The 15,314-nt window shown below is 39.4% G+C and overlaps 1 protein-coding gene across 5 annotated transcripts in view; it reads right to left on the bottom strand.

Annotated features, from left to right (window-relative positions):
• The window catches only part of BMPER (BMP binding endothelial regulator), a 153,437-nt gene that overhangs the window by 52,149 nt on the left and 85,974 nt on the right, over positions 1 to 15,314 (bottom strand). For 4 of the 5 annotated variants that reach the window (XM_050309381.1, XM_050309391.1, XM_050309409.1 and 1 more), the window contains 2 exons: positions 13,905 to 14,009; positions 8,304 to 8,349 (listed from right to left, as the gene is read on the bottom strand). In XM_050309381.1, coding sequence (XP_050165338.1) covers positions 8,304 to 8,349; positions 13,905 to 14,009 — 151 coding nt within the window. The remainder of the gene's footprint in view (positions 1 to 8,303; positions 8,350 to 13,904; positions 14,010 to 15,314) is intronic. The other variant, XM_050309400.1, reaches the window with a different exon arrangement.

Here is a 15,314-nt window from a genome sequence, read left to right on the forward strand (position 1 = left end):
GCCATATCAGGATCAATCAAAGTCTGAAAAAGGCAGTTGATAAGAACTTAGAGGACGCTGCTCTCACCTAGTCTACCTGCTCTACAGGGCAGATTTTGGCTGACACCCACTAGGAATAGATACATCTTTTAAAACCAAAAGCTTCACAGCTTTAGTAGAAGTCTTTCCCAAAGAGGGTGGGAACCAAAGGCCAGTTGATTCCTGGGGCAGCATAGGAAGACTAACCTGCACTTTTGTCCCTGAAACATATAATAATAATCTACCATCAGAACAGTTTAGGTTATTACAATGCCTGTGAAATTGTTCACATTTCAATGACTCCCTGAATTTAAAAACCATCAAACCACTTCAGCAGGACCTGCCTCTGTCCAAATTTTACATTTGCACACTTATAAATATCACACATCTTCTAAACTAGGCACATTTACTTTTCCCCCAAAATCATCTGTAGAAACAGTATCTTTATTCAGTTTTACAAGCTACTGCATATGTTGTTTATACACAAGCGATTGTAGTAGTTATTGTTACCACACTACCAACTAGAAGTCAGTAGTACATGACTAACATGAAGCAATAACTACCTAAGACCATGGTGTCTCTACCAATTATTCACATTATTACAAATGGATGGAGATTTCTTATGGATGTTTGCAGCCATACACCAACCATACACTGGTTGGAGAAGTCACAGCTCACAGGCAGAACGTTTCCACACTCCTGACAGTGATGTTGAGCTCCCCTGCAGCTAGCCATGAACTGATTGAATTGCCTCACAATCAAAGATAGCAATAAATTTATTTGCCTTGCAGCCTTCTGGTATAACAATAGGTTCTAACCACATCTCACTGCTCCTGAGAAGGAGTCTCAAGGTAGAGAAATGCACACCGCCACTGCCACTGCCAGCTGGACACCCATGGGCTAAGGCTGCTTTTGAAAGATGATGCTTGTTTTAGAGGGAGGACAATTTGACCCAGTAATCAGAGGGTTGTGAGCATCAGTTAAAAGAAATTAAAAGCAAAAATTAAAGGAGGGGAGAGTAACAAGGAATACAATTTATTCACTGGACGAAAAAAATACAAATAAAATGGCCTGCCTGAAAAAGCAGCTTGAAAAAGACAAATTCAAATCTACAAAAAAAGGAGACATGAATGTTATGGAGAAGGGGAAAGGAATTCCTTCAGTGGAGTGGAATGCAGTTTTAACTACACAATACACCTTTCTCAGCAGGGTTTTTCAGCCTAGGCAGAGTGTTATGCTAAAGCAATTATAATCTTTCTGGAGTTTTTCTAGCTGTAAAGAGCACCCAAGGATACCCACATGGAGATCCAGAAAACAGGGCTGAAGGTAACCCCAGGAGACATTACCTTCTTCTCCAGCTGCAATGCAGAATCACCTGTACCTATATTATTCCTGACAGACCTATCTAACCTGCTCCTAAAGAGCAGTAGTAACAGCAACTCCACAGCCACCTCTGATAACCTGTGGCAGTGCTTGGCTGTCCCTACTGTGAGAAAGGTCTTCCTAAAGCCTAACCTCAGTCAGTCTCCCCTCATCACATGGTGCAGTGCTATCACAGAGCTGGTACCTGGGTGATTTGTACTTTACCCCTAACTAGCCACATGCATACTTCTTTAGCTAAGACAGTAACTAATCTTGGCATCATTATTAACCCTCTTTAGTGTGTGCGGCAACTAGGGACCAAAAGTTTTGATTTCTCAAGGACATCATGTTGACAGCTCCATTAGAAGTCAAAATGAACCATATCTGATCATCCCCTCTGGAAAACAGGCCTGACAGACTTTCAGCAGAGCCTGAAGACCGAGAAGGGTGCTTTTAAAAAGTTGCACTTCTGTGAGTTTCCTTTTGCCCACTGATACCAATAAGGATGTTAATAACTGCTTTCCACAAAGTTCACTGAAAGATTGATTCTCCATAAATTGGCACGAACCATACAGCTTTTAATCACCAATGTAATTTTTACCAACAGGAAAAAAAAATCTATAAATTTCATATGGAGACGATCTGACTTTACCTGTTACTAAATCACATTAACACATTTCTGATTTCCTTATGCACCCATCTAAGTATCTGCTTGATGAATATTAAGATACATGGCATTATCAGCTCAGATTCTCCTTAAGCTTTTCCATCTCTAATTTTTCTTCTAATGTAATCACAACTTTTATGAAAACAAGGAAACTATCAACAACAACAACAAAAATAATCATCCAAATATCAGTAAAGATTCCAGAGGAAAGAACTGTTTTTTGTTTGTGTTTCTAAAGACCAAGAATGTGCACGTTATATATGTTATTAGCCAACCTATTGGGAGGGGAAGGCTGATTCTTCACCTAAGCAAGTGGTTAAGAGGTAAGACATGAGAGGAATAAACATAATTTAGAGATGTGCAAGCAAAATTGATAGTCCCAATGGGATCCAAAGGAAATATTTATTTTTAATTTCTCATGTGTTATGCAGAGTAATGTTGTTTTATGTTATGCTACATCGTGACACGTCATCTGTCAACTTGATGCAATGCAGTTAAAAATGTATTTTGGACTGGATAGCTGAATGTCTGATCCAAATTTCGCTGTTTTCTTTAATAACCAAGGAAATGGAGGAGGGAAAATCCACCTAAAAACAGTCTGAATAATTGATTCTCTGATATCACTGTGTAAAACATTCTTGAAAGGTTTGCTAAAATCGTGAGTTTTAAAAAATAAATCCGCACCATGAAAGAGTGTGTGCGATAACTCAGGCACTGCCAGTAAGAAAAACTGGCTGGCCTAGAAATAAACCTTAAATACCAGGTGTAACAAGACTGCAAAAGACAGTCAACATGGAAAAGAGTTCCTGCCATATACAGCTTCTGGGTTGTTGTTTATTTCCTTTTGGGAGAGTTTCAATCACATCATATTTTATGGTTTGCTTCTCCTTTTTTTCTTTTTCTTTTTTCCCTTTCTTTTTTTCTTTTCTTTTTCTTCTTTTTCCTTTCTGAAACAAACCAGCCTTTCTGCTTGGAAGTTTTTGAAATCTGTTGGAGGCACCGATTCTCTAGCTGGGATTGTGTATGACTTGCTCCTTTGTTGGGACATAACAGATGGAGGGGTGTTGCTGCATCACCAATGTTCCCCAACACTGGAGTATGAAATTTCCCAGCTTATGCTAACAAGACATAGCACGTGAGTGAAGAGCTTCCCCTTTCCTTCCTACAGTAAATTGTTCCCAGCCTATTGCTTATACTCCTTGTCTCTCTCAGCTGTCCAGGGTAGAATTAGAAAAGGGCAATTATATACAATACTTCCCCATAAGGCCTCCCTAGACTCCAATTACTTTTAGTTTAGGGACTTTCTGAGCTAGGCATGATTTCCCCTAATTTAGTAACTTTTGATAGACTTATTTTCTGTGAATTTGTCCAGTCTTTCCTTGAATCAAAAAATGTTATACCTTTCTATCCTAAAAAAGCACAGACACAGAGCTATGTTCAGGAGGCTGTGATTTTCAAAACATCTCAGGCTCTCAACTCTGATTAAACATTATTGGGAGATGGATGCAAACACCTTTAGACCTCTTTTGGAAATCCTGCATGTCACTCCCAAATCGGTATTGAAAACTTCTGGCATTCATAGAAGCTTTTGGGAGCTTGTCAGTTTTCACATTTGTTCTTTAAGCAACTAAATACGGACTTCACCCTTTTACATTTGACAATATCAAACTATATGTGTGATGAATGCAGTTTGTTCAGCTTCCACCTCAGGCTCTACAGCTTACTTGCAAACTAATAATAGCATTTAGGTGCTAAAGTGAATACTATAGAACTCTTGGCATGCTTTCCTTGCATTTACAAATCATGCTCCCAATTCACATGAAATAGTGACTTTCATTAGAAAAGGTAATGGGGACGGTAACTGTGGGCAAGGAGCACCATTTTTGAGAACACATTTAGCTGTACAAAAAAAGGAAGCTAAAAAAGCAACAGCATGGAAAAGAACACATCAGCATTTCCTAAGTTTTAACATACTCTCAGAAAGAAAAAAATATCTCAACCTGTTTGGCCAATACGGAGGGATAAAAGTCTGAAAGACCACTCATTTCTAGTAACTAGTGTGCTGAGTAAAGGTAAGAACCGCTTATTGAAATAAGTGGTTGCCAAAATGTACCTTTCTGCCTTCTACCCAATGCCCCCATTCCCCCAGACAGTATTTAGCCTTTTTAGAAAGGCAAAATATATATATACTGCTTGGTGGAGGCCAGACAGACAGTCAGCACACACATCCTGACCAGCCGGAGAACATGAGCGTATTGGCTGGGCAATTAGCACACTTGTAGCTCCAGACCAGCCTCAGGATATATTGTCTCTAGCTGGGTTTATTATTTGTTGGGATATAAAGGAAATGGGACACAAATCCATAGGAAACCAGGCTCTGTTAGCTCTGGTGCTCATGGAATAGCTTGTTTTGTTTTTTCAGGAGATCAGAGCAGTCAATTGAAGTCCAAGATGTCCAGATGTCTGGTCACACTCTTCTGGGCTTGTAGGTAGTTAAGAGTGGCCAAGAAAAATATACTTTAAATTATAACTGAAATTGGTTTGGACACTTTCTAAGCAAGGAGAGGGAGGAAAAAATACAAGTTTACCAGTTAAGGGTGTTCTGATTGCACATCTATAATTCAAAAATATCTCAGCTTTTTAAAAATAAAATGAAACTTTGAATGCAATTAGCCCATATGCTGAATTAAGCACTAAATCAAACAGAACACATTATTAACTTTTGAAAACTAGCTACAGAACATGCATAATAGAATTTCATTAGGTTTTCTGTAAAAAATGCATAGCCATAGAGTACTTTCCTCATAACTACTGCATAGTGCAGCTTGATATAATACACATTACAAGGTGTGGTGTCAAAAACTCCACAGGAATCTTTATGGTCTATTTCATAAATAAAATAGCTATTCCAATTTGTCCAAATACATATTTATACAGTAGACCATCAGAGCTGAAATGGGAGGTAAATCATGAACAGTGTTCCAGTATGAATACACAATTGCAGTCTTTTTGTTGGTGTATTTCTCCATGGCAAGGAAATAACACAGGTAATGGGGGCCTATGTAGTCCTTTCGTCCCACTACCTGCTCTCACAGGTACCTCCAATGCATAACCCCTTTTTTTTTGTTTGTTTGTTTGTTTGTTTGCTTGCTTTGAGGAATCAGTACTTTTTTTCAGTAATTCTATAAAAACACATAAAAAGGATGCAGGACCAAGTGAAGGACCAGGTGAAAGTACTAACCTTTCACTCCTAAGGCTGGGTCCAAATGTCATCGAATTTTCTTTTGCTCCATTGATCATTTTGTCAATTAAAGAACCTGCAGAATGATTTGTATTGTACAAAACTTTCTGCCCCAAAAGAGGCCTTAACTGCAAAATTAATCATGTGTACTGCTAGACCTGGATGACTATAGTCCACTTTGAAAAAACTTCATCCACAAAATCTCATAATGATTTGGGTAAGATTGTGTTATGATTATTAGTGATCATGATTAAAATACATCTATATGGTTTCAATAGGAAGTTTTCATACTATGTGCTATAATTTCAGCAAGGCCTATCAATTCTTCCTTGTCAAGAACAAAGACTTAACCTTCACTGCAAATTCCTGTCTTTGTCTGAAGCTGAGAGCAGTCTGTTAATGTTATTTGAACTCAGGTTTAATGTTTTCTTATTTTTAATATGAAAATGACCTTGGTCTAACATAGGATTACTAATTTATGGAATTGACGTCAGTGGTGATTTTTCTAAATCAAACCCAAAGAGTACATTTCATTACATTTTTTTACAGCAGCATAAACTAAACTGTTGAATTTTCCACTAGTATGACCACTGTGTTTAATTAGTGATAACTGTACGCCAGCCATAGAGCTTAAACAGCAACATGCCAAAACTAACTCCAGTTAACTTCAGCAACAGTGGACAAAAGAGACCCTCCAGCACTTAAGGAGATGAGGTACTTTTTCTCTCTGCAACAAACTACTTTGAAAGTAATCCTTTGATTATTTTTTTTTTCGTTTAAAGTGTATTCTTTCACAACATGACTGGTTTTGACCCACTTCGTAGAAACTGGCTGCTTTTAAACCATACTCAAAGCTCTCCTGTGTACAGTATGTTCTTGTACCTCCCTATGTTGTTTTTACTTTGGAAAATTAATATCTGCTGGATCGCCAGAAACGTTCGGTGTGCTAGTATGTGGAAAGAGGATCAACATGAGTGGGTGAGGGAAAGGACTGGGCACGTACATCTTATCAAAAATTGGCTGAATTAGCAAAGTTCCTAATTACTACCTGAGATTGTGATCATCACTGAAATCCTTATGCCTTTTGCTGGTCTTATGTTGTGATGAGATTTATAGCAGTTCTGGTGCAAAGGCGGAATTAGTTCCTTGCATTGTTAAAATGCTAGTGTTCAAACAGATAGCAGTAGCCACCACTGCTGTATGACAGCGGGTATTTAAGCTCGCTGATTACATTACCTGATAAAAGCTGGGAATGCCCTTTTAATTATAAAAGCTTAGAAACAGCTTAGAAAAAGCTCTCCCCAAAAAAAATAAATGGGTCCATAGTGAGACAGATCTCAGGACCACTCTGCCTCATATGCAATGGTGGTACAGCCAGTGCAATGCAGACAGGACCTGCAAGTCCCTTGATCCCTTCTCTTATCCTGAAGGCTTTGGAGACACCTAAGAGCAGTCTGACAGAACCCAGAAGGAGGTCACTGGGAAGATGGAGCCAGGTTCTCTACAGATCTGCATGGCTGGAGGACAAGCAACAATGGTCTGCCCTTAATTTCACATTGTGTAATCATGACTATTTTTCTCTTATATCATCAAGAAGTTCTGAATTTTTAGGTAACCTGGTTCATAGATGAGTTATTTTTACTTTCAAGAAGTCTGGGGTTTGCCTCCTTCTCCCATGAAACAATTATCACAAGTCATCACTCTGGCAGCATTTCTGAAGGAATCACCATACTGTCTTCTTTTTAACCTCTTACAGTAAAGGGTCTCCTGTGCTTTGAGGGAATGGCTGGCCCCATTATTTTCCTCCACTCTCATATTACAAAAGAACACATGAGAAAGGTTAAGTGATACTGAAACAAGAAAAGAGGCGAGATAGAGATCGATAAATCCATGACACTAATGATATGTCATATTTGAGCAAAGGTCTGTGCAAATTTCATCTCCCATGAAACTGACCTAACAAAAAATCCACTGCTGGTCAACTGAGTCCTCTTTCATTTCTTCCTCTGCTCAGCATTATTTCAAGTGTTTGCAAAGTTGTCACTTGTATTTAATTTCATTTTGATAATGAAGACTTGCAAATTAGATTTATTTTATCCCAAGTTACAGCATTTCAAAATAATTGAGCTGCAGAGTGTAAAGCCAGATATTTAGCATATGGAATTTGTGCAATCCAAGAAGCACCCAGAATTGAGCCGATCAGCAAAAACATTTGATTTTAGACAAAAGAACAGGAACACTCTCCTTAAAAACCAGTTCCTTCTCTCAGAAGCCTTCCTATAGATTATAAAAGCCTATTTTAGTAGTCTGTCCCTATTAGGTAAAATAGTTAAACATGTTCTGAAGGAAATACGTAATGGTATCCTGTTAACTTCAGGGAAGACAGGTCTCCCTGTTGACCTAAATAGATTAGTTTAAAGGTAAGTATTTGTGCAAGTGCTTTGCTGACTAGGAGAGAACACAAGTGATATAACAATTAAATGATTGTTCCTGAAGTGAAGAGTAAAGGGATAAAAAAGTTGAACTAAACAGTTGAACTAAACAACACAAAGAAAGAAAGATAGTTGTCTATTCTACTTTCCACTGCTGCCCCAGACTGTTTCTCAGATTTCTGCACACCTTTTTTTAACTCTCACAAATCATCTGCAAAGGTGTTGGATTATATATACACATAGCTGGACTGTTAGTTACAGGTATAAAAGGGACCCAAGTCATAACAGTTATAACTCTATTAATTTTTGTGTTTTATTGCCTACAAATTTCACAGGCCAACTATATCCTTCAAAATGCAGCACCTCAGTTTTGAAAAAATAGTGTCATTTTGAAAAAAATAAAATACCCAAGTATTTTATTTTAAATTTACAGATTTATAGGAGGCAAAATCCATGGCCAGCAATAATCACCTGCCCCGTAGCCACCTCTAAAAAGAAGGCAGAAAAGTAGACATACTTCTACTATATTTATTTTCTCAGAAAGAATAAAAAAGAATTTAAAGAATGTGAAGAAAGAACTTACTTTCAGTGCAAATAGGACAGCATCCTTTTCTGTTCAGGATTTTACTCTAATAGGGAGAAAGACAGGCTGATTTAATAAAAGAGTTTTTGGAGCAATGACTGCGTCATGTTGTAAGACTGGATAAGCCCTTGAAAATAGTTTAAGTTGTGTTTCAACTCAGTGCCCTAGTTACAGCTTCAAATATCAGGTGCTAAAAACAGACAGAACTATTCAGAGAGCTTCCTGGCAGCCTTATAAGAAATGAAATACTAAAAGGGTTCTCTGTTACCACTTTTCTCTTTAGAGAGAGTGTGAGAGAATTGACTAGTCATTGGGTTAACAAGATTGCTACCTTTCCCCCCACCTCCCCAAAATATAAACAATACATTTCCCATGCATTCCCTTTTAGTCATGACACAGAGGCAATCTGCTCCACCCCAGGCCCCTCCAAAATCATTCATTATTCATATAAAAAGGAAGGGAGGGAAGGAGGAAGGAAGGAAATGAAAGGAAGGAAAAAGGTAGGCAGAAAGAGAGAAAGAAAAAAGAGAAGGAAAGAAGGAAGGAAAGAAGGAAGAAAGGAAATAAGGAAGGAAGGAAAGAAGGAAGGAAGGAAAGAAGGAAGGAAGGGAAGAAGGAAAGAAAGAAAGAACTGATAGAGGTCTAGTTTGGCTATATCTTATGGTATGTCCACCAAATCACATAGACCTATGTCCCTGGTGAAGTAAATGGGCAGGCATCCAAGGATGTGCAACATTTAAAAGCAAACAGTTTGGTCTCATCATAGCAATGTGGATAAAGGGTTTGAGTATTTATCTACCACTCTGCCCAGGTCAATTCTACTTACAGTTGTGTCTTATGCAAGGATGACTAGAAGCAGGAGGCATGCCTCTGTGTGCCTAAATTCATGCTCCTTTTCAGTCTTCATGAACTTAAAGATGTTCTAACTGATTTTTTTTATTTAAATTCCCTAAAGTTAACCATCAAGCTAGTGGATACACCTGGAAAATTTCAGCCTAAACAATGTGTTTTTCCAAGCAAAACCTGTTGTTGGTTTTAACAGAACTGATGGTGATATTTGAGCTCACCCATGTTCCCATACAGGGAAGGAAGAGGCATACAAAGCTTTGCTGCACCCCAGCACTGACCCTTTGCTCCAACAGCAGCTGAAAACAGAGAAAGTCTCCTCTGTCTGATTACTGCTCCTGTTCCCAACCAAGCAAGTGAACAAGGTGAGGCCAGCAAGAGCAAGAAAATGGAGCTGTGCTATCCTGCCCACTCAACAGCACAGAAAACTTGTGAAAACAGAAAAAAATAGGTGGCAGGTCTATGCAGAGAGCAGGGAAGTGGGCAAAAGCAGCAACCCCTATTGCTTTCTGCCTTGCTTTCTTCCTACAGTGCTGCCATGCTTTGACAATGCGTACGGGGAGAAATGAACTCCGAGTGTCTGCTGGCAGACTGGAGTGGAGCACACTCCATCCTGCCCTTGCTTGAGATGAGCACAGAATGAGTGCTTGGTGATGAATGCACTTGGGCACATCATCCACAAGGCACAGAAGAAGCTCAGTGTAAGCTTGTCTTTGAATGTGCAACTCCATGTGAACAGAGTTGAGGCACATCTGGACTTGAGAGAAGGGCTGGATCAGAGTTTCACTGGCAGTGTGGGCAGCGCTTAAGATGTTTGTGAGACAACCAGGCCCCAGAGCAAAGAGAATAGCTGAAGACCAGGCAGCAACAGGGAGGCCTATCCAGCACCTGCTAGAACAAAACCACTTAAAGGAGGAACCATTAAAACCACACAGAAATAGGGAGCTTGGCAACACATATTTCTATGAACGGAACACATGCAGCTGAATGCCACACACTGCACTGCACAGCACAGCCTTACCTCGCCGTTTCAATAAAAGAGTGGAAATCATCAGCCAAGCTGGAAGTGGCAAGAATTCAAGTGAAATCGGATTCTCCAAGGCAGCCTGCTGAGGCTGGTTACTTGAGCCACCATGTTGGCCCGAGATCCTGTTTTTGTCTTGTAGAATAAGGAAACCCATTATTGCTAACATGTGCTGCAAGAGTTCGTTAGCATTGAGGGTTCCCTTAGGAGTGGGCTAAGTGATGTGATCCCATTTTTCCCTATGAATATTTATAAGCAGACCACATTTGAGTCTATTTATTTTCTGGGATTTTTCTTCTTTTTTATGAGGTTTTCAATTTTAATGTCTGAGGTTTTTATTTTGTATTTTTTTTGAAGGCAAAACTAATTGCTGAGGGGAGGGGGTTGTTTAGTTGTGCAATAGCAACAGCTGTTGTTTTTTTGTGCCTCATTTGGCACTACAGTAAAAACAGCAACTTTTTGTTTGTAATAATAACAGATGTGTATAACATTAAATGCAGTCTGTGCTAGAGATGGGAGAGTGTGTTCTGAATAAATTTTCAGCTCACTTGAAGTTCATGGGTTCAAAATTTACCCACAGAATCAAACTCTGCAAATGTCTTCACATTCTGTGAATATAATTCTATTAACTTTTGCCTTGGAGCTCACAAGAGGCTGCACGCTGTAAAATTCACCAGGCTCTCCTGTTGCAGTACAAAAAGAGATGTGTTCATGACCACTGATCATTACCATAGGCTTAAGATGTTAGTGAGGAATGTAAAGGCACAAGGAGAGGGGGCAGGTGAAAAATGGTAAGGATGGGTAATCAGAAAGGAGATGGCACAAAGCAAGAAAGAGGCTCAAGCAGAGCTAGGGCAAGTAAATAGCAAGTTAGGTATGAAAAGTTCTAAAGGAATCTCTGAAACTCAGTCTTGCCAAGTGTTGAGATTACTCCCTTTCTTTAAAGTATTTAAGCATGTGTTTAAGTTTAAGCACACATGGAGGGCCCATAATTAACTAACTTCAGCAGAACTGGACACATGCTTAATAGATTTGCTGGATGGGGGCCAGCATGTACCGCACCTTGCCGGCTGACACTCCTGGTAACTTGAGAGAGGGAATATCTATTTGGAGTCAGTGGTCAGAAGGTAAGAAACAGTAACCACAAACCACAAGGCTCACTAGAAGTCCAAGGAGAACCAATTTTACTATAAATGTGACAGGCAGGACAGAATTTGTGAGGTGTATTGCCTCTGCTGCAGATGAAAAGTAGCTAAGAAAGACACTTCCTGTGATTACTGATACAGGATTAAATGCTCCAAAAAGAAAAGAAAAAAGAAACAGAAAAATGTGCCTAACCCTATGAAGAAAATTGAAGAAAAGGCAGAAAGAGTCTTCAAATGTCTTCTATGTCAGCCTGCAACCAATAGATTGAATAATACAAATGGTTGCACAGTACTGGAAATTTCTGCAGAATTCCACTTTGAAGCCCATCCTTTCAAGAAATAATTGGCCAAAATTTATGTTGAAAAATAAAATAAAATTCTATCACCAAAAAAACCCACAATAACATGCAAAGAGTATTAAGAATGCATGGCAAAGCATTTAAGCCATGGAATAATATTTTAAGTTCTTTGTGAATCTTCAGTCCTTTCCCTATCGGTTGTCTACACCATAATACAGTTTTAATGAGATAACTTTATGTGGCCTGACACGTGAGGGACACTAAACCACATTTTATTCCACAGCAGTCTCAATTGTCAGCAGAGAGTGCTTACTGTCAGAAACATTGTAAAGAGAGAAAACAAATGGAAAGCACACCACTACAGTTTGCAGAGGCAGTGGCATAACTATGCATGATATCCATACTTCCAGTATCAGAATCACTAATATATCTGTATCTTGAATAATGTGGTGTGCTTAACTGATGTTTATAGATTTGTGACAGAAAAATCTCATTAAAGAGAGTGAAGCAGAGATGAAAAGTAAAAGATTTAAATCCATTAGCATACATTATTTGCTTTAAAATTACTTGGTACCCACTTGGAATAGGAAAGTAAACCTTACTCTAGAGTTTACATTCTTTCTCCTACTTGTCCTTCCAATTTAGCTTGAAAGTGCAGAAAGGCAGTGTATACCTGAGGAGGAGAGTGGGTTTGCTTGCAGCTTGCATTTAAAGGCAGGGAGCAGGGTGATTGGTCAGATACTGGAGCAAATGGTGCTGCAGGGTAACAAAGCTGGTCTCTTCAACCCTAAGGAACCAGATCTTGTCTGAGGACTCATCTCAGAGGTCTAGGGCAGTTTAGGACTTCACGTTAATCTTGAAACAGATCGTGTAGCAACACTAAACGAGTTTGTCAGTCAGTCACTTATGCTGCTGCAGGACTGTGGATGGTGAATTTTTATCCACCACTATTTTCACTTTAGAAGCCACTTCAACTGATCACCTCAATGCTCAAATTTATATATGGACACTGCTGAAGTGATGTACTTCACTGAAGATCTATATTAAGTCATGTTAACTACTTTGTCTCAGAAGCATCTTAAACATCTGTGATGCATCAGCACAAGGTAAAAATAAATGAGATGCAGTGTGTGCCAGGTGCTCAGTCAAAAAAAAATTTGAAGACACCTGAGGAGCCCAAACTCTTGCTGCTTACACCATGAATGGCCTGAAGGTAGAAAACCTCATTGCCATGAGCCACATGACATTCCCAGAAGAGCAGCTTCGTTTGTTCACGCTTCCTAATGCGTATGCAGCATCTCCATGTGAGGCCCAATAACAGGAGAACTGCCCTCTGCAGTGAGTGCCAGAGGATGCAAGCATCGTTCTTTAAGCCCACTGTCACAGGAGAACAGGGAGTGCCAAGGTACAGGCTCTCTATTCTACCACTGCTTCTGGCTGTCAGAAGTTTACATGTATAAAATTTTACAAACTAGAGTTTGTCGTTTAAAAATTTTATATCTAGGTGTCTGTGACTCACATTTTCCCCACTGGCTTCCAGAATGGAAAAGGAAACACTGAGAAGGTGTAATCTAATGAGTTGGCTCTCTCTTCTGCAGTTCAGTTCAAAGATCTGCCCCTACATGAGGTGCTATTTAGAGCTCCCTCTTGTGAAAGCTTGAGCCATTCAAACAAAATAATTTGTCAGTGTCAGAAATCCAAGTAACAAAGGCTGACTTTAGTTCAAGGTTTCAAGTAAAGCTAATTTTTGAAGCAACTGAGTAAAGTTACAGTTACGCTCCTCTTTGGGTTCCCTTCAGACTTTCAAATAAGAAAATACTCAGGCCACAACCTTAGACAAAGAAGCATGGCTTGGTTGAAATCATTTGCTTTGTCTAATTTACATTTTCAACCCAGTATTAAGCCTCACATGCACTCATAAACTACTGTGGCTTGCCTTAAGAATATGCATGCTTTTGAAATATTAACATAGTCATCTCATCATTTTATAAAACTATGAAATATAAGCATAAAGGGTGTTCCAGTGCAGATACTTGGGACAGAGAAATTTAAACGCAGAAGGAGAAATGGATCAGAGACTCTTCAGAGCAAGGACAGAGGTGGAAAGACCATATTCAGGGTAACAATAGCACACTTTTGGGGAATGCCAACCTAAATTAATATGCCAGAGTATCCCTTCTTTCCAAACTGCATGCCCCACTGCCTTGCACACACTTCCAAGAAACACTGGAAAAGATAATAGTGGAGAAAAAAAGAGAAGAAAACTCAGTTCTTTTAAAAAACTCACATGAGGACAGCTGCTGACTGGAATGCACTGTTTCTTGCGACACTCTGTCTTGCCTTTCACACAAGCACAGATGGTGCAGTTCACAGAGGACCACATCTCTCCATCCTGCAAGAGGGAACATAATATAATATCAGCTGGAGTGGCAACAAGAAGCTATTTCAGCAATGTATCATTGCACAAGAAAGGATGACTTTCCCTGTTGGCACTGTCTCATTGTTTAGTCTAAATTATTTTGAGGTGTCTGTCCATGGCCAGTTGGATTCAAGACAAAGATCAAATTCAGCAAGGTTTTCTTCCCTTTGGTCCTCTTGGTCAGAAATTCATTTTTTCACAGCTAACCTAATCACATTTTCATTTTTCATCAGTGTCCTGTTTATTTGCATTGTTTTTTCTCTAATAAGCATCTGACATGTGATCATACCTACCACAAATTTTCATCTAAGCTGACATAATTAGAAAAACCTGATTCACTTGGTTGAGTGAAGTCTATAGGTTGTTGCAAGTGAAAGTATTTGATTAAGATGTCAGCATACAGTGAATTTACTCCCAGATGCACCATCATTTTGACTTAGGGCAGGAATGGTTGAATAATGAATTCTAATTTAGATTACTACAGCACTTTCACAGATATTTGATCTGCTAAACATCTGAAAATGTTTAGAAGAGATACAGTGCTGAAATTCTCAAATGCGGAGCAGGTAAGACAGCCTATTTATGGCTCTGAAAGTATTAAGTGCAGAGCATAATATGCCTCATGGTCTTGTCCCCACTTGGGATGAATTGCTTGTGGAACTGCCCTGGCTCCTTTTTTACACAGGGCTGCATTTGCCAAGTGTGGTTTCTAAAACATTCTGTCTCACCCACTTACGGTCTTGTGCTAGTCCACTTAGAGCCAAACTGTGCATGTTTTCTGTTTACAGGGCTGCTGGGAAGGAAGGGTGAGGATAGACCGGACAGGAACAGGCAGCTCAACCAGACAGCTGTGAATAATTATGTGCCCACCTCAACACGATGTTCTGACCAGAAAGAAAAACAGACCATATCTGAAATGCAAAGGAGCCTAACTTATTCAGCGCAGCACGCTTGGCCAAAGGCTGTCTCTCTCCTGCTTTTTGTTTCTAGGTCAATGTTACTATTGCCTAGTGTTTCTGATGTTCTTGGGTCTCCGATGACCATTCACCAGGCAACTATTAAGGTACCAGAACACATCACATCTGACTGCACGCAGCTGTCCTGAATTTTTGTCTCACAGCTGGTTTTGCACAAGAGTGCAAAAACACATTCGCTGTGCCCACTCTACCTGTGTTAGAGAACTGACTTCAACAGAGCGACACTCGATTTACATTTTTGCACACGAGGCCAGAAATGGATGTACTGTCTCGTTATTTTTTCACACTCCATATAACACTA

This window comes from Myiozetetes cayanensis, unplaced genomic scaffold (assembly GCF_022539395.1).
Source record: "Myiozetetes cayanensis isolate MyiCay16 unplaced genomic scaffold, myiCay2020 scf1, whole genome shotgun sequence".
Lineage (NCBI taxonomy): Eukaryota > Metazoa > Chordata > Aves > Passeriformes > Tyrannidae > Myiozetetes > Myiozetetes cayanensis.